The sequence below is a fragment of the Zingiber officinale genome, chromosome 5A (genome assembly GCF_018446385.1).
Source record: "Zingiber officinale cultivar Zhangliang chromosome 5A, Zo_v1.1, whole genome shotgun sequence".
Taxonomy (NCBI): domain Eukaryota; kingdom Viridiplantae; phylum Streptophyta; class Magnoliopsida; order Zingiberales; family Zingiberaceae; genus Zingiber; species Zingiber officinale.
In genome coordinates, this window is record NC_055994.1 from 102035412 (window position 1) to 102055689 (window position 20278).

The 20278-nt window shown below is 35.2% G+C and overlaps 1 protein-coding gene across 1 annotated transcript; it reads left to right on the forward strand.

Annotated features, from left to right (window-relative positions):
• The first annotated feature begins 10257 nt into the window (after positions 1-10257).
• Positions 10258-15787, forward strand: LOC121981264 (flocculation protein FLO11-like). Its single transcript, XM_042533703.1, has 5 exons — positions 10258-10592; positions 10693-10795; positions 12128-12248; positions 14005-15036; positions 15171-15787. The coding sequence occupies exons 1-5, from the start codon at positions 10418-10420 to the stop codon at positions 15585-15587; spliced, it is 1848 nt and encodes a 615-aa protein (XP_042389637.1). The 5' UTR covers positions 10258-10417; the 3' UTR covers positions 15588-15787.
• Positions 15788-20278: the final 4491 nt, after the last annotated feature.

Sequence of the window (20278 nt, forward strand, 5' to 3'; positions counted from 1 at the left end):
ACCTTCGACGGGAGAAGGCAGCACCATCGACGTCCCCTTCCGAAGTCGACGACCTCCCCTCCCGAAGGCATCCATGACCTCCAGCTTCGTCTCCGCCTTTCCTCAATGAAGATCCTGCAAATCGCGTCCCCGCCCTGTGCAATCTCCGAGGGAATTCTTCACATCGCTTCTGGTGGAATCTCTGGATCGTTGGTCTTTCAGGTATGATGGTTCTAGAAAATTCAAACTTTTTTCAAGTTCTTTACCCGATTTTTGGCATGTTAATGGTTGATGATCCTGTCTGAAAAAAACCTAACCCATATCAGTTGAGATCATTTTGTTTTTGTCTGTGTTTTTGTTTCTGCTTTTGGTGGAATCTGTGTTTTTTATTTGTGTTATGTGGTCTTTCAGGTATGTGCTGTATTCTCGAATCTTGAATGAGTATGTTTCTGTATCTGTTTCTTGTGCCAATTTGCACTTTCTCTTTTTGTTTCTTGTGCCAATTTGCACTTGTGTCAACTTCTTGGTTAAAAATATGATCTGTGTAATTATTATCTATAACCATTTTGTCATCACATTGTAGAATTCACATTGTGGTATGTGTAAAAAATATATACATTTCTTGATTATTTTTTTTTTGTTCAAGATCAAGGTAATTATCATGGAGTTGTTGTTGGTTGAATCTACGAGTTGTCGTAGGTTGAATTTTGATGCAAACGAAGACTGTCGGGATAATGAGTTTGATGTTATTGATGAGGGTATGTACTCTACCATGTTATTGATGAGTTCTGACATATCTATATCATAGAATAATTGATGCCAAAAATCGATATAGAATTTAAGACAGAAGAGGATGCCTATGGATTTTATTTGAAATATATATGCTAAACAAGTTGGATTTGACATAAGAAGGAGTAAAAACCACAATGATAAATTGGGTAAATTAGTTGACAGGATTTTTTGTTGTTGTGCACAAGAAAAAAGGGGAAAAGACAAACGAGATGTTTATGTGAAATCTCATCGTCCTGAAACAAGGTTTGATTGTAAGGCTAAAATGAAGATTAGTTGTCGAAAAAATGACAACTTGAGTTTGGAGCAATTTGTTAAAGAGCATAATCATTATCTTTCAAGTCCAAACAAAACTCACCTCTACAGAAGTCATAGGAATATATCTTCTTCTGCGGCAATACAGATTGAGATGGCAAGTGATGTGGGAATCCCCCCAAAGCATCTTATGATCTTATGGTAAAACAAGTAGGTGGGAGGGAGAATTTAGATTTTATTTCTCAAGATTACAACAACTACTTGCTATCCAAAAAAACAAGAAATATCAGAGTTGGTGATACAGGAGGTGTATTGGAATATTTGCAAAAAATGTAGTTTGATGATCCTAATTTTTGTTATGCTATTCAAGTTGATGAAGATGATTTGATTAACTAATATTTTTTGGTGTGATGCTAAGATGAGAGCTGATTATGGTAATTTTGGAGATGTTATTTGCTTTGACACAACCTACAGGAAGAATAATGAAGGTCGTCCAATTGCGTTGTTTGCAGGTGTTAATCATCATAAGCAATCCATAATTTTTGGTGCAACTTTATTATATGATGAAACATCTTTGACATTCGAGTGATTGTTTGATACATTTACCAAAGCTATGTGTGAGAAAAAACCAATAACTATTTTTACAGATCAAGATGCAATAATGGCAAAAGCTTTGACTTCCAGATGGCCTGAAACACATCATCATTTGTGTATTTGGCATATTTATCAAAATGTGACAATACATTTGAGTGGAGTTTTTTCTGTGTTCAAAGATTTTACTAAAGATTTTACCTTGTGTATATATGATTTTGATGAAGAAGAAGATTTTATTTCAGCTTGGAACATGATGTTGACCAAGTATGCACTTGAAGACAATGATTGGTTGATACGTATGTTTTGCATAAAAAAAAATGGCATTTAGTATATGAACGACATATGTTTTGTGCAGATATGATTACAACCTAAAGAAGTGAGAGCATGAATAGTATTCTCAAAAGGTACGTTACTTATCAACACAAGTTTTTAGATTTTTTCAATCACTTTCAAAGACTGCTTGATGATCGTCGATATGAGGAGTTAAAAGCTGATTTTAGATCAAATATAAGTGTTCCATGTCTATTGTATCCAATTGAAATTTTAAAGCATGCATGTTGTATTTATACTCCTGAGGTATACAAGTGTTTTGAACAAGAGTGGTACAAATCTCATGATTCTATTATACAAATTCGTGAGGATATTGGATCACATACAAAATATAAAGTTACTTCTCACAAAAAGAGTTACCATCATATAATTACACTTTATTCATGGGGGCAAAAGATTGAGTGTAGCTATAGAAAATATGATTTTACTGGGATTTTGTGTTCTCATATTTTGAAAGTATTTACGATGAAAAATATCATGAAAATCCCAAGTGAGTATATATTGAAAAGGTGGACACGAAAAGCAGAAGATGGATACTTTGGAGTTATTGATTCAATTGCAAACAAAGGTAGTTTGGATCCAAAAACTTGCAACAGTATACGATATAAAGAATTGAGTGGATTGTATGTTCAATTGCTTACCAAGGTAGCAGAGAGGGAAGACACTTATAAGGTTGTTAAAGATGGTTTGTTGAGTATGTTTCAGATGGTGCATAAGAGGTTACAAGTTAATGAACCAACTGTCCAACACTCTATTGAAAGAGAGTTTGAAATTGATGAAGGAAACTTTCTTGGAGTCAAAGGAATTAAAACAAAGAAGAAAGCGGTTTCAGGTAAGAGATTGAAAAGTGGCTAAGATAAGATTTCAAAGAAAAGAAAAGCGACAAGGAAAAATAACCAAACTTCAACAATTGTTAAGGTTTCACCCCCTTTCTTATTAAAATGTTATTTATTTGTTGTCATTTCATTTGAGAAAATATATAGAATTAAATCATTCTATTTTTTTTGTATACCAGGCTATAGAAGAGCATTATGAAAGTATATCCAGCATGCCTAGTGTTGAAGGTTTGAGTATGGCCAAAACTCAATTTCAATCACTTTTGTCAACACAACTATCTCAGGTTCACTCTGATATTGGTTATTTTCAGACAAATGACCGGCAACGACGGTAAGAAACTAACTCTTCTAATGGATATTTAATTGTTTTATAATTTGAAAGGATTTAGAGAGTATCTAAGGAAAAAGTAGATTGGAATTAGAAATGTATTTTTTTTCTTCTTGGATTTAATGATATTTTTTTCTTCTTGGATTCAATGATATTTTTTTTTATAAATAGCAGGCTATCATCGGTTTCATATCTCATCAGCAATTGTTCCCTTTGCATTTCATCCTTTGCTCCATTTTGCATTTGTCCTGTGGTCACACATGGAATACATTTTGCATTTCAAGTATCTTTGTTTTTTGCAGAACAACTCACAATTACTTGTTCGTGTTGCCTTCCTAAGGTCTATAAATTATTGTTTACCAATAACTACAAGACAGTAATACAAACAATAATTTTCTTCTAAATATAGTACAACAATAGCTAACAGTGTAAGAATAAGCATCCTGCTATTTATTTAATTCTCCCGTTTTATGCTTCCTTACTGCATAAATAATCTTTAAAATGACTCCAGTAACCTCTATGCCCAATTTATGCAACCAATGCTCGGTCTTAAAGGGTAATTTTATGATATTATGATGTTGATTCTGAACTATATATGGCTTACATGGCTTACATGACTTTCCGTCTATTTTTTTTTCTCTCCAGGGACATCAATTGTGTGGATGTTGTTACAATGGAATGTACGTCAACAAAAAGTGGTCGATGTCAATATAGGTATATGTTTCTATTATGTTATATTAGCATGCATTGATGTATACAAAGATAATTGTTACCTAATTGTGAATATCCTATTTTTGCACATCGCAGACCGGAGGAGGGTTATTTTTACGCAACAAAGAGTGATTGATGTCTCCTTCCATTCTAATGCATGTGAAACTGTGTTCTAGTAACTAAAATGACATTTGTAAAATATACATATTTCTTGTTATTTCGTGAACTATGAGTCCGCAATTTTGGTTGTGATTGAATCATGTTTCTCTATAATTGTTGATCAAATTTGCATAAACGTCTTCAAATTTGTATGAATAGTTGTGTGAAAGTTAGTGATAGCAATAGTATGTAAAAAAAAATAGCTTCTTGTTTAATTGTAATATAAAAAAAAATAGCACTACATAATTCCTTTGTAGATATCATATCTATACTAAAGAATATGTGTGGAACTAAAGTGTCTTAAAATATTGAGAATGATATTATAATTCTATTCTTCCATATTCCTCATCTTCCTTGTCCCTATCGATCAAGTCCTATAAGTTCACTAAAAGCCATTAGAAAAAATGGTCGTGTATATCAACAATATCTTTGAGATTAACAAAGAACAATTCGAGTCAATAATCTACTAATTACATGCTAAAAATCTAAATCTAATACAGACCAACTTGTGTTGGGAGGTTCTTAAACAGTGGATGAAACTGTTGCCTGCAGTACTCATTGAAAAGCAGAGGTAAGATCAAAAGTGGAATCATGAACCTTGAGGCAACAGTTGATTCCTAAAAGCTAGCGAAGAGCAGCACCTTATCTAAACTTGTTCCCTGGTAATCAAAGCTTGCCATCGTTAGACTGAGTGGCAACATATTGCCCATTGTAGAAGTTTGTTTACAAAATGAGAACGAGTACCAATTTAGACACAAATCCAATAGAACCAGGCCTTTAAATCTTGCATTGAATTATATTGTCAATTGTTCCAGCAAGTAATGAAAGCAGTTGTAGTAGCATAAGCAGTAACATTAACAAGCCTCACAAAGCAAACGATTCAAAGTGGGAAGCAATCTCGGCAATGCGTGCTAAAGATGGCTTAGACATGGATAAGCAAAGATAATATCATAACATCATTTGTTGACATACGAAGCTAACTGAAGAATACATAACTAATATCCATCCATAAACAAAAAAAAGCACATGTCAACATCATCCATAATTCTATTTCTTTATCACATTACTACTAAATCAAACCAACTAACAAACAAAACAAATATACAGCCAAAAGAAATAAGTCCACTATCACTAATATCCAGACGATAAACAGTACATTCCAATTTCTCATATTGTGTCCAAGATAAGCAATGTATTCACTTCCTACCCTCGACTCCACTCTTGGCAACATCCTTGAATGTATATCACTGGTGTCTTCATTTAGTCTAGTATCAGACCTCACCCACTTTAACCATCCATGTTGCTTACATCAATAATATAGTCTTCCTGGGTTGTTGATTGATCTAGAGACTAGCACCAATACTCTTAGTCCGCAGTACCTGCATTGTATATTTTCAAATTTGGTATGGTCGATGCTGCTGTTACTTGATGATGTCATTCAATAACAACCTAAAAAATAAAATTCAACAAAATTAGAGCTAATTAAGAGAACCCCATCAGAGTTCGAAATTAGACAAATTGAATCTTCAAAGTAAAGGAAAAAGTATCATCTAATTTATGTGCAACTTATAATGATGTACCTTATTATGTGTGAGCATGCTAGACAAATTATATCCCTTCGACTGCTAGTGTTTTCTTAGTTAAATGTTTACAAAATGAATCTAAAAGGAAGATTCTTTATTTATGTTGTAGTTTTTTCAAATTTGTCTTTATGCATCAATATGTTCTCCATATGAAGCTAAAATATAATTACATAATTGCTTGTAATGGAATAAATCACACTTCATATTGGTAGAAAGAGAAAGTGCAAATTGACACAAAAAACAGATATAGAAACATATTGATTCAAGATTCAAGAACACAACACATACCTGAAAGACCACACAACACAAATAAAAAACACAGATTCCATCAGAAGCAGAAACAAAAACACAGACAAAAATAAAATAAAAAACAAAATGATCTCAACCATTAATGTGCCAAAAATCGGGTAAAGAACTTGAAAAAAGTTTGAATTTGCTAGAACCATCATACCTGAAAGACCAACGATCTAGAGATTCCACCAGAAGCGATGTGAAGAATTCGTCCGGAGATTGCACAGGGCGGGGACGCGATTTGCAAGATCTTCGTCGAGGAAAGGCGAAGATGAAGTTGGAGGTCCTGGATGCCTTCGAGAGGGGAGGTCATCGACTTCGGAAGGGGACGTCGATGGTGCTGCCTTCTCTCGTCGAAGGTGGGGTGCTGCCTGCTCCCGTCGAAGGTGGGAAGGAGTTGCGTCGAAGGTGGGAAGGGGTAGGGAGTTGTCTCGATGGTGCTGCCTGTTGCCGTCGACAGTTGGAAGATGACGTGATTTCACACTGACAGGCCGTCGGACCGTCGACCGTGGGATTTGGGAAGGAGAAAGGGTTAACGCACAGAGGGGCTTTCATCGCGAAATTGTTTCTCACAGAAGAGGTTTTCGGCGACAAGCCACTTTCGTCTACGACGTCATGTGTTTCTCACGAGAAACACTGTTTAACCTTGTCGTTATCTGTGTGGGACATAGGGACAGAGAGATTTTCAGGACAAAAGATTTGAACTACCATCCACCCCTATGCATATTCTTGATCTTATCAACCAGACACCTGAAATTCAATTAATATTAGAACACCTTTCCAAATTGTATTTTATCATTAAAGTTCCTTTTGTTAATAATTGAGTAATTTAAATATTCATTTCTCTATCTCCTTGAGACATTTAGGGGGTGTTTCGTTGATGAATTTGGGAATGAAGGAATAGAATGATAGTAAAAGATAGTATTTGGATTGTGAGTTTGAGAATGACATTTTGGGAATGATTACTGAATTTATGGGAATCAACCAAACTCATATAACTTGATGTGTTTCATTTTCATTCCTATTCCCATTCCACCCTACTATCAAATTCATACCCATAATCATTCTCAGCATTTAACCAAACACCCTCTTAATATATTATAACTGTTCAATTGCCAAGCATTGGTGAAGTGTTGCTTTCAGAAGTTGCAATGCTGATCAGAACCAACTTTATTTGTTAAAATGCATTTACTTCCAATAATTAATCTGTCCTGCTACCAAAGGCACTGTACTGTTCAAAATAAATGAAAAGTTGGTGAATTGTTTTTGTTATCATATAAATATTATGTCTTCATATAATATGATGGGAATTATGGTGGATTAGATTATTTGGAAGCTATAGATGATTAGTTTACATTACACGACTGAAATACACAATCATGTGTTTGATAATCTTTTTTTTTTTAAAAAAAATTAATCAAGCATTTACTAGTCACAATCAATTGTGCTAGATATGGTGTTCCTTCACAAAAGTCTCAATTTGACATTTGTTCTTTATAAAACTATTTAAAAAAGAAAAGAATTGGTTTTCACATTATCCTTGTTAAGCTTTTGTTGCTCACCAACCCAACACTACATTTCCTTTCTCAATCATTATTACCAATAATCAATTAATTCAATACGACAACAATCATGTTGTATTTATCTTTTAGCATGAGAATGAACCCTATCCGACTCTTAAGTTATCGGCGGATCTATTACAAACCGTAAGGTCAATGGTCTCCCTTAGGTGATCAAAAAGGCAAATGATTGTAGCCAATGTTCAAGATTCATGGTGGTTTGGTTCCATCGTGACTAAGTGGAAGACAATTCGAGCGAACGATCTAGTTCTCTTATCCAAAGCACCAAATCAAGCGAACGATCTAGTATTATGATGTTTAAGTTAGTATTGGTTTGCAAGATTTTAGGGAGGAACCAGGATTTTATTCCTAAGAGAGCTAAATTTAAAATAAATAATTAATTTTTTTATATATAAAAAATTTTATTCATAAAAAAATCTTAATGTATCATATTATATAAAAAGTCTTTCGTATTGTAATGATAATATATAAAGAGAATAATTATACAAGACATCAAAAATATAATACATTAAGTTAATTGATATTATATTTTATTTTATGAGACTTCTTATTAAATTTGGGCTAAATTTGATTTCATGAGTATAGAGAAGAGGACAAATTGGGATAATTAAAAAATTTATAATTAGCTTTAAATATTTAAACTAGATAGTATACCAAAATAAGGAGGGGGTTAGTCCTTTGCAAGATTGTACTTCTCCTATAGTGATTTAGTTGGCGATATATAGAGATCGTCATTTTAGTCCTCAAAGCACCTCGTTCGGACAATCAACTTGATCAACCTGGTCATAGCTTAAGAGCAAGATTGCGCCTATGCTCTCTTTCGGTCAAGACATTTAATGAAATGCGATATTGATGATATGTACATACATGAAATGATGGCATTTTATGTATTGTAGAGATGTAGCGATTCAATTGCACAATGAATGTGATCTCCTTGGATAGTGGATTTAAGGGTGCAATTAGAGCTTTGAGTTAGGAGGGAGGTAATATAGTGCAAGTTGATTACTCGTCCTATCGAAATGGCCGGAGAGGTAGGCTAGACTTTAGAGGTATTATAAATAGTGTTAAAAATAGGCGCTAGGAGGTAGGCGGGTGGTTACTCGTTGCCTAGCGCCTAGATAGAATTTTTTTTAGGTAAAATTCTACCGGACCGGTAGGGTTTTTTCAACAAATAGGTCTTGTTGAATCGATCAGCCGATCAATTTAACATACCAAATCGATCAACTGATCGATTCGATAGGATTCTGTTTGTCGTAACAAAGATGCTGCTATTTGATGAAGAACAGGAAGGGGATGAAAAAGAGGAAAAGACGATGATTGCTCGAAGATGAAGAGACGGTTGGAGGAAGAGGTGGCTGCTACGAGGCGAACGAAAACCTAAAATTAAAAATTTAAAATAGTTCAGAAATTGAAATATAAACTCGTTTCATCGCCGCAATCGATTGATATGAACTCATCAATCAATTCACAATGTTTAATTGATTCGGTAATTTACTGTTTCTCATGAAATTCATGTGAATTGATTGACTAATCGATGGAAGGTGTTCAGTCGATCGATCAATTGATTCAACAAACTTCTATTTTTTTTTGAAGGAAACTTATCCAAATTAATTGGTCAATCGATTGAACACGATCAGCCAATTTATTTGGAAGACTTATGTTTCTACCGAATTCTTGTGAATTGATTAATCAATCAATTAAAGTGTTTAATCGATCAACCGAGTGAATCAGTAAATATTTTCTTAAAAAAAAAAAAAAAAAAAATCTGAGGCCCCGCCTAAGCGGCGCTTAGCCACCTAGGCGGCCACCTAATGTGGCGATATCTGCTGACGCTGCCTTGGCAAAAGGTGGCCCGATGGGCCACTGCCCACCGCCTAGGATGTCTCTTTTAAAAGTTAAAACACAGATTACAAGTCTTAACAATGAATATTTTCCCATAAAATATGATTATGCACGTTTTCAGTGTTAATTTTGACCATGAAGATTTGTTCAGGCACATTTATAATATAAATACAATTAATTTGCATTAGTACAAATATAATTTCAATCATACAATAAATATTTTCATAAAAGAATAATATAAATATCAAAATATTATATATAAATTTAAACAAATAATTATTATATTTTTATCTATTAATTAATTTAAATACTCATAAATATTCCATATATTAATTACTTTAAATACTCATAAATACTCTACTATTCTACAAGTGTTTTATACTTCCTTTTCGTAAGCCAATTTAGGCGGTAAATAATTTAAATAATAATATAAATTTAAATTATGAACTCAATAATCAAACCCAAATTTATAAAAAAAATTAAACTATATATATATTTTTATAATCTAAGTATCATGTTCTTACAATCCTATTATTTCTAAAGATGATCAATTCAATTTCAATTTCATATAAATTTTCTACCGACCACCTTAAATATAATATAAATATAATATGTACTGAACGAGATTCAAATCCTCATTGTTATAGCCTTATAGGTGATTAAATACGATTATCTTATTAAATAATTTAAACAGTAGAAAGATTAGCTCTAAGCTGATCGTCATCACTGTGTTGGCGGAGCGTGATGGGCAAGAGACAGCAGATCCGCAGCCCATCAAATTGCCGTGCTGTATCACCCGTCTGCTTTGGTCTTTCCCAACCTTCGGCTTCAATCCTACGCCTTCGATTCCTCCTTTCTTTTTTTTTTTATAATTTCTTTAAAAGAAAATTACTGTTTATTATGTAAAAGAAAATATCTGTTTCTACTGCTCAATTCGATGGCGTCCGCCGAAGGATAAATAGACGGGAGCGATCTGCGAGCGTGCGTATATATTGACCAGAAGAAGCTTAATTTTTAGCAATCGAATGGCAAGCTCTCTTTCTTGAGGCTTTCCTGGCAATTTCCTCCTCGCCCTCCTCCTCCTCCTCCTCCTCCTCTTTTGGATCCGATCTCAAACGGCCTCTCCATGGCACTACCGGAATGAACCGCGTCTCCAAGGACTTGCACTCGGCGTTGCTTCTCCGGCGGGGGACGGGCCTTGCTGGCGGAGGACGGTTTGCGGCGGATGGCGACAGCTTGGAGCTGGATCTCTTCTCCGCCACCCGCTTCGCTGGTCCTCCGCTCGGATCTGGACCTGGATCTGAGACCCTCGAAGGTATTGATTGGTACTTTATTTGTAGTTGTTGCTCCCTCCCCCTTTGCGCTTCTATGCTACAATTGACCATTCTTTCCCACCTCTTTATTTTCTCCTGCAGGTTCGCTTGTAGAATTTAGCAAGTCTGTTTCGCAAGCCAGGGTAGGGAGGAGCGGCATGGATGATCTACTGGATGCTGAGCTCGGGAAGCACGATTATGATTGGTATGCTGCAATTTAACGCTTTTTGAAGTTTCGTTGGTAGTTTCGTGACTAATTCTGATCATTGATGAGGAGAATTGCAGTTTCTTTCGTTAAGTGGCTACCTATGCCGTTATGGATAGTTCGTGGGATCAATCGATTATGATGCAGATCAATATATTTGATATAGGATTGACGAGCCTAATGTGTGTTGTGCCAATAAATTGAAAACAAAGCTCGAATAATCTGAATTTTGTTTCAATTTGACCAAAGTCTCGAATAAAATCTGATGGTTTGATTGATTTCCTCCAGAATGTGGAAGAGCAATAATGTCGGTATAGGTATTACTACATCTGCTATTAGGAAGTTTTGGGCAAGATCATGGCGTCTTGCATCTTCCTATGATCCTCTTAAGGGAATTAGTCTTTGGAAAATCCTAACTCTAAATGAGGTGCATTACTACTATGTTAATTGGAGAAAGAGGATGTTATCTTGCTATATCCCCAAGAGACACTATTGCACGGTATATATAATTCTCATTATAAAACTCTAGACCAATAGTACCAGCGTGGGACTAAACCTATCGCATTCAACAACTTATAACTCTAATACCTCTAACACATAAATGGTATTATAATTTACTGGCCTCGTGATAACACAACTCATCTAATTGAACCAGTGACAAACTACTCTGGTCTGAGGGGAAAAGAAGAATCAAGGAACCTTTCAATCACAAACACCTGTTTAGTTTAGTGATAAGTGAGATCCAGAGGGCTTCTGGGAAAAGGTGTGGTTTGAATCAACATAATGGCACTGTTGGGAGCTGTTTGGGAACATCCAATATGGTTTGGGAACATCTCGTGGTCAAGAAGACAAGAACAAGAAAAAGGGGAGCCTTTCAACACTTGTGTTGCACTAACTAGTAAACATAACTTTCATATCCTTGCAATTGGTTTTAGGAATTTTCTTTTGTTTAAGCTGGACTTTCAACTTTTTCTTTTTCTTTTGCTATGAAGGAAAAAAAGAAAGTTTAGATGATGCACAATTCCATGAAGAACAGTCTGTTCTGTTTTTCTTGATTACAAACATTCAAAGGGCTGCCAATTCTACTAATAGGATCTCCATTTAATCTTTTATATGGCACACCCTCATAGCTAATTTGTTTGAGATGAAAAGTTGAGACGACATACTATCACTAATACTGCATGATACTAATTTGTTTGTGATGGGAACAATATATTTTACATTTACAATTGAATTATATGAATTACAATTATATTTCTCTGCTTATTTTTACTCTTTTTTTTTTCCTTTGATATCATGAATAAACAACTTTCACAAATTGAATGTTAACAGGCTTCTAACTCCACCTGGAACTCCTCAAGCTGCTCCTCTGGTTTCTCGCGAGAGCCAAGTACCTGCTGCCCCAGCAAAGCGTACTGTTGTTAGATCTGCCTCAACTACTAGAGCATCTAGGGTTAGTGATTAGTAACATATTATCATATAAATTGCAATTCGTTTTAATTGTCATTCTTCTTTTCTTAGTTTCGTTACAGTTTTTTCTTATATAAAAAATAGAACCATCTGTTAATATGGTCTGTTTTGTTAAGATATATAGCAGACCTAGGATGTGCACCTTCGTTTATATCAAATCAAAATTTCTTTGAAAGAGGTACTTCTGAAGATAATTGCTATACTTGAATTAATTGAAAATTTATTGTTAGCCCTTTACAATGAATCTAACCTTATGTTTGATTATCTCAATGACCATGATTTGAAAACAATTTCAGCATAAGTGAATTTTCATTCTGATTTATTTGGAATAATAATTTATTTTAATCATACCCTTCTGATGAAAAGTTCTTGTTACTCTCCAAGGGTGTAGTGCAATAGTTTCTAGTGGGATAAATCATTCTTTTGTGGGTTTTAGAAGACTTTTTGACATGCAAGTTCTCTGTAGAGGAAGTCTTTACATATATGGAAATACCTAATATGATTTGGCAGAGAGTGACTGCTGAGACAATGGCTCAGACAAGTTGCTTGTCTTGGTAAGCATTTAGGATAGGCAGGAATGAACCAAATTGCACATTGAAATGGGAAAAATGTAATTGGGTAGACATATCACATGTCCTAAATGGATTTAAGTATATATTTTGAAGAATGAATCTTTTTTTGGTAGAGTTGGTTTGATTCTTTGTAAGCACTCTGAAGTTGTGTGCTCAATGTAGAGAGGTTGCTAGTTGACTAGTCCTGAGAAGCTTGTTATCCCTATGTAATTAACATTGTCAGTTCAAAAACATGGTTTGTAGATCAAAGTTAATAATAGCTCAATGTTGTTGAATATGAGGGATGTGTATAACAAAGGCATGGAACGATTGTTTGAAAATATAATTCAAAAAAGGTGCCATTGGTAAATGGATTATGTTTGCATTCTTAATAATGAGGAGGTTTTCAATAACATTGATTTAGTTCTTAAGAACTCTAAAGTTAAACATGCTTAGTACTTCATTAATGACCTTCCCAGTGGCTTTGTACTTTGAACTTTGAAGCATGGTTGGTGTGCTTTAAAGTAATATTCCTCTCATAGGTGTGTGGTTCTAGGAGAAACTACTCAAGTTGATGGGTTTGTAAGGGTAGATAGCTTCTATGAGCTGCATCTCTTGGTATGCTTCCAGGAAACTAGGGGCAGAATGAACCAAATCACACATTGAAATGGGGAAAATATGACTGGATCATAGATATAATATGCTTTAAATGGATTATGTATTCGTAACAGGGTGCCTTCTCTGGAATTGGTTCAACTCTTAAGGATGCTTAGTGTGAATGGCGACCTTCCCAGAAGCTGATACTTTGGAGATTTTATACCATTAGACAAAGTCACAAGACTGATATTATAAACTGTTAGCCAAAGCAGACACTTTCTTGACAGTGCTTGAGGGTGAAGCATATCTCAAGAAATTAATGATTGGTAATTCTGCAGTATATGACATGATGGTAAAAGAGGGAACAATAACTTCTATTGTTTCATAGAATTTAAAGAAAAACAAGCAAATAAACTCATAAGGAAAAATGGGGATACTGAAACTGGAACCTTGTTTTTGGAATTCTCTTTAGCCATGTGATTTATATTATGAATATTGTTCAACTTCCTTGGTGCATTGTTGTTTGCAATTCCAACCTTTCTGGAGGAGATTTGTTGAACGTCAATACTTTTCTTCAATTTACCATTTCAGCTTTCTGCTTCACAAACGGAGAACAACCATTCTGTACGACCAACCAGAAGTAGTTCTGTCACCCGTGCTTCTGTTTCATCAAACTATTTATCCAATCATAATCGTACCTCAGTCCTGAACACTAGCTCTGCCTCTGTCACCTCTAGACCATCAACCCCTAGCAAGCGGCCAGTTACTCCATCAGGAAAGGCACCACCTCTAACATCTTGTTCTGTGCCAACACGTTCATCCACTCCTGTAAAAACTAGATCCACCTATGGTTCTCCAGTTGTTAAATCTGAAACATCACGCAGTTCTAGGCCTGCAACTCCAACCAGGTCTCAAATTTCTACTAATACAAACTTGATCAATACTTCTGTTATATCCTCTTCAAGTTCCCGACCATCAACACCCACTAGACAACCCATTGTTCGATCAACACCATCAGCCCCAGCAGCGGCTGGGCGGTCCCCTTCTGTTGGGAGGCTTCCATCTAGCATTAGCCGTACTCCATCTTCAACTTCCCGTCCGAGCTCTCCAAGCCCACGGCCTCGGCCACTAGTAAATTCAGCATCTTCTTCTCGTCCCAGCTCACCAAATCGACCTCGAGCTCCATTGACTTCAGCATCCTCTCGTCCCAGCTCTCCTAACCCACGACTGCGTGCTCCAGTTCAGACAATTGATCTCCCAGATTTTCCAAATGATGTTCCACCAAACCTCAGGACGAAGTTGCCTGATCGTCCTCTATCAGCTGGGAGGACACGACCTGGAATGGCGCTTACTGTCCAAGCAAATTTGAAATCTGAACCTGTTGTTCCTTCAAGTTCAAACAGGAGGATTTCTTTACCAGTTGTCTCTCGGAGTAAGTTCCCAGAAAATCAACCCAAGGCACTATCCTACAGCAATGGACACTACAATTCACTAGAGAACCAAAAGCCTGTGCTATCAGAAGCCGGACTTCGCCGGAGTCCTAAACCAGCTTTATCTACAGAAAGTACTGGATTCGGAAGAACAATATCAAAGAAGTCACTGGACATGGCTATTAAGCATATGGTATGATATTCATGTGTTCATAACCATTTATATCCTTAGCATAAAATTTCCTTTTTAGATCGTAAACAAAGGTGTAGGTCATATATGCCATACAGATTTACTCTGCTAAGAGCCACTTCTTTTTCCGGGTGTAGGACATTCGACAAAGCTTGGGAGGCATTCGTGGTGCATCAATCTTTCCTCATAGCATTCGTTCTACAGTTCCCAAGAATCGGATTATTAGATCATCTGAGGCCATTGTTCCTGTCAGTAATGACGAAAGCTTTACTGAAAATGGTAGTTATGATGGCGCTATCTCAGTGGATTCCCATGTAACAGGATCACACAACTTAAACTCTACCAATAAGACTCCACATAGGGAAAATCTTATGATCATGGAGCAAATGAATGACCTAGATCTCTATGGTAGCTATAGATATGATGCAATGTTGATGAAAGAGGACTTGAAGAATACAAGTTGGCTTCTAAGCACGGATGACAAATCTGATCAAGGGTCACTGTTTGATCACAGGTTTGAGCCGCTTCCTGAACTTTTTGATCCCCTACTATAACAATTCAGTTCATTGTCAGTCAATGGTGTTATCCGCGACTCAGTGTACTCTTTTCTGTTTTACCCGTGCAATCTGTTTCTTGAAAGCTTGTTTTTTCTTGTCCACCACCGGCTGTTGATGTTGATGCATGTTTTATCCAATTGATGTTAACAGACCAAAATATCTGATTCAATCTACAATATCGTAATACATTTTCCTTTTGTTCTTTATAATTTTTTTTTTGATAAATTTTACCGGAATTGTATGTCTGCATTAGTGGTTAAATGAACATTACACTGGCACTTGAGAACTTCTCAATGTATGGACCTCATATTTAGCTTAGGCTTCAGGGTTTAGAGCTCAATGTCAATGGGTTGAACACATTGGCAATGACCAATGGATAGATTTCGGTTGTTGAGGATAGTAAAATTTACAACTATCAACTGCAGGATTATTTTGTTAGAATCTTTCTGTGTGTTTATGCAATGTCTTTGAGTATTCAAAAAATACTTTTTTAACGGTGCCATGATCTTGTGTATCGTCTGGATGATATGCTAAAATTAAATAATATAATTCTTGCAATCATCCATCATCTGCCTTTTTCCGGCAAATGAAACTTTTAGACAAAAAAAAAAAGAAAAAGAAAAAGAAAAATAGCATAGATGGATATAGTTCACCTCAAAAGTAAAGCTCTCTCCTAATTATCACTCTTACGGATTCTATTAAATGATCTATTTTTTTTTTTATATATATAAGTTGGCATCATATATCCAAGTTTTTTATCTAATTAATTTTGAGAGTGTCGGTCCGGTTTTACAGAATGTTTCATTAATTATCAAAATAAATTGAGAATCGTTGGTACTATTAGGATAAATTGAGAATCGCTTATAAAGATCAATCCTAACAATAAATGTTTTTAGATTCACTATCCATAGGAATAATCTTTTATAATACACCACAAAGAATCTCAAAATATCTACTTTTGATCTATCATTGTCTGACCATGACACAATTGCCCCGAGGCGGGCTTGCCTACTTCATTTTCTAATAGAAGGGCTACTACGAAATATTCCCCAACCAATCCTTATTTTATTTCTCAAACTCGACCAGTAAACCAAGCTTGGATTTGTTTTCTCTTTTCAAATGTTTTAAAACAAAAATGATTATTTGTGCCTGAGAGACACCAAGTTTTTTTAAAAATATATATTTAATTTTATAAAATATTATAAAAAATATCTTTCATTTTTGTCATATTACTTTTACAATAATTTAGTTGAAATTACTATAATATATTTAAAATTCTTTGAGTGATGAAGCGTAGGATTGTAAATGAACCAAAGGTTTATGAACAAGTTTGGTGTTCTATTTGGTCAGAATTTGTTTATGATTATTCAATATATACAAAATCAATTAAATAAACAAGTCTGAACAACTCGTTTAACTAAATGAACAATTTTGAACCTATGTGTTTAGTTCATTAACATTTGTGAATAATGTTCGTGGATTAAATCCTATCAACTTGTTAAATAAATAAAGAAACTTTTAAAATAAACAAACAAATTTGTATCATCAAGCTCAATAATTAATCAAGCAAGCTTAAAATGTAAAAGTTTCAAACAATCAAACAAGTTTAAATTGAAAGTTCGATAGCATCTAAATGAACCAAGCTTAAGCCAAGTTCAAACCAAGTTTAAACTCATAAAAAAGAAATCAAGGCAACTTTAAACAATCATTTTAACGGCTTGGTTCATTTTAGGTTTGACTTGGCTTCACTCGGTTACTTTATCAAACAAGCTTGATACGACAAAACTTGACCTGTTTACAACCCTAATGAAGCAGCTTATTGACATCAAGTAGGATAGCGATTATCTTATGGGCTAACGAGAGAGGAGATTAGAGGAGAAACTCAAGAAGAGAGAACGCCAAAAAAAATAAGGAAAACCTACCAGATTTACTCGAAAAGGAAACTTTATTAATAAAAGAGGGATTAATTCTCATACAACTAGATATGTGTTTATATAGACTCTATACCCTAAGACAAATAAAGGAAAGAAATCTTAATATATGGACCTAAATTCTAATTTTGTAAAAAAAAAGAAGAGATCTTTCCAAAAAGGAAATCTCTTGACATAAATTAAAATTAATATAAATAAGGTGCTGTTATAGACTAATTATGACTCATAATTACCAGGAATACCAAAAATACCCTAAATATCATAAAAATAAAAATTCTTAAAAATAGTAATAAAATCTTTAGAGGCTCGATTGAGGGCCTAAATTGTGAAATTTGGGCTCGAACATTGGCAGTTATGGGTACTCTATAACAAATGTAGATTTCTGAATTCTACACGTATGGTCACCAACAGAGTCTGATTCCGAGTCCCTAGTCAAAAGTTATAACCGTTTAAGGTTTAAGGGGTCATATTAGATTGATCCTGCATCAGTCTGGGTCGAAACATACTCGTCTTTGAGTTCATAGTAGCCTCATCAACATTCACCAAATAAGGAGTCAAGTGCTTCACAATGAACACATCAGACGTCTTCAGATGACTAGGAAGGCGCAACTTGTAGGCATTGTCATTGATCTTTTGCAATATCTCACATGATCCAATTTTTTTATCCTTCAGCTTATTGTACTCACCAATAGGGAAACAATCACGAGTTAAAACAACCCAAATAAAATCTTTGACCTCAAAAAGTACCTAACGATGATGACTATCAATCTGAGTTTTGTACTTGGTATTGTTATCTAGAATTGCCATTTTCACCTGCTCATGAATATTCCAAAGATATTCTATCATCTCATTTGCTTTAGGATTAAATTGTCCTATACGTGGAACAAGAGCTAAGTCCAAAACTCCCGATCGGTTCCATCCATAGACAATCTTGAAAGGACTCAAATCTGTGGTCCTATTTCTTGATCTGTTGTAAGCAAACTCTGCTTAAGGTAACTCCAAGTCTCATTGCTTGGCTTAGTTCCTGTTAGACACCTTAGAAGATTTTCCAAACTCTGATTCACCACCTCAATTTAACCATTTGTATGGGGGTGATAGGTACTGCTAAAGTTCAATTGTATTCCTAGTTATCACCATAAGCTTTTCCAGAAATTGCTGATAAACTTGGTATCATGGTCTGAAGTCATAGATCAAGGTATGTCATATAAGTGCACGATCTCCTTGAAGTAAAAATGGGCAATCCGAATAACAACCATAATCTTCTTGCAAGCTACAAAGTATGTCATCTTTGAAAACCTGTCAACCACAACAAGAACATAATCTGATGTTCATTGGATGTGGGGTAATTTCAATACAAAATTCATATGCTGACATCAAACCAAGGAGCTTTAGGGAATTAGGGGCAGGTAAGGGAGTGTACAAGCTTACATTGGTGAGTACCCCCTTAGATCGTTGGTATACAGAACATCGGTTTATAAAGTGGGCCACATCGTTGGTCAACTTGGGCCAATAAAAATCAACATATATGAGGGCCAGCATCTTATCACGCCTGAAGTGCCCTTCATTATGAAGTTTGCTCATGATCTGCTACCTCAGAGAGTAATCTGGAACATACAACTGCAACCCATAAAATAGATAACATTATGCAAAATAAAATCATGTTGGTGTCCATCATGTACCTCTTGGAATATCTTTCCAAATGATTGGTTAGCTACATAGATATCTAAAAAAATCTCAAAGCCCACAACACTGATACTCATGGTGGTGAGTAATGAAGAATGACGATTCAAGGCATTTGCGACACGATTTAGACTTCCAGCTTGGTATCTCAGTGTGAAGGGGAACTCCTATAAATAAGCCACCCATGGCATGCTGCTTGCTTAGCTTGTATTGACCATTGATGTATTTCAATGCCTCATGATAAGTAAATAGGATGAATTCCTTCTGTACTAGATAGTGACACCAATGCTTTAAGGATTGAACAATGGTATAGAACTCCAAGTGGTAGGTAGAGTAATTCTTCTTGGACCCGGATAACTTCTCATTGAAGAAAGCAATTAGACACTCAGACTGACTCAGAACACCTCCTATACTAATGCCAAATGCATCACAGTTGACCTTGAACACTTGGCCAAAATTAGGAAGTGCTAGAATTGGTGCCTCAATCATCTTCTACTTGACTACTTGAAAACTAACCTCTACTTTTTCAGACCACTTGAAATCTTGTCCCTTGAGACACTTGATGATGGGAGCAATTAGAGTGAGAGCAGTTAGAGTACTAATATTTTTGATGAACTAATAGTAGAAAGAAGTCAATCCATGGAAACTTTTGACGTCGTGCAAATTTCCCAGCTATGGCCATTTCAAGATTGCCTCTATCTTTGCTTGATTTGTGTGCAAACCATCAATGGACATAATAAATCCAAGGAAAGTTACCAATGTAGTAAAGAAACAAAACTTCTTCATGTTGATTAATAAACACTTTGTCTTCAGCTTTTCAAAAATAGCATAGAGATGATCAAAGTGGGATGCCCATGTATGACTGTAGATGAGAATGTCATTAAAGTAGACCACGACAAACTTTCCTATGAAAGGCTATAGAATTTGATGCATAAACCTCATGAAGGTGTTGAGCGTATTGGACAATCCAAAAGTCATAATCATCTGCTCATATAGTCCATGTTGCATCTTAAATGCGGTTTTCCATTCGTCTCCCGACCTTATTCTAATTTGGTAGTATCCACTTTTAAGGTTAAT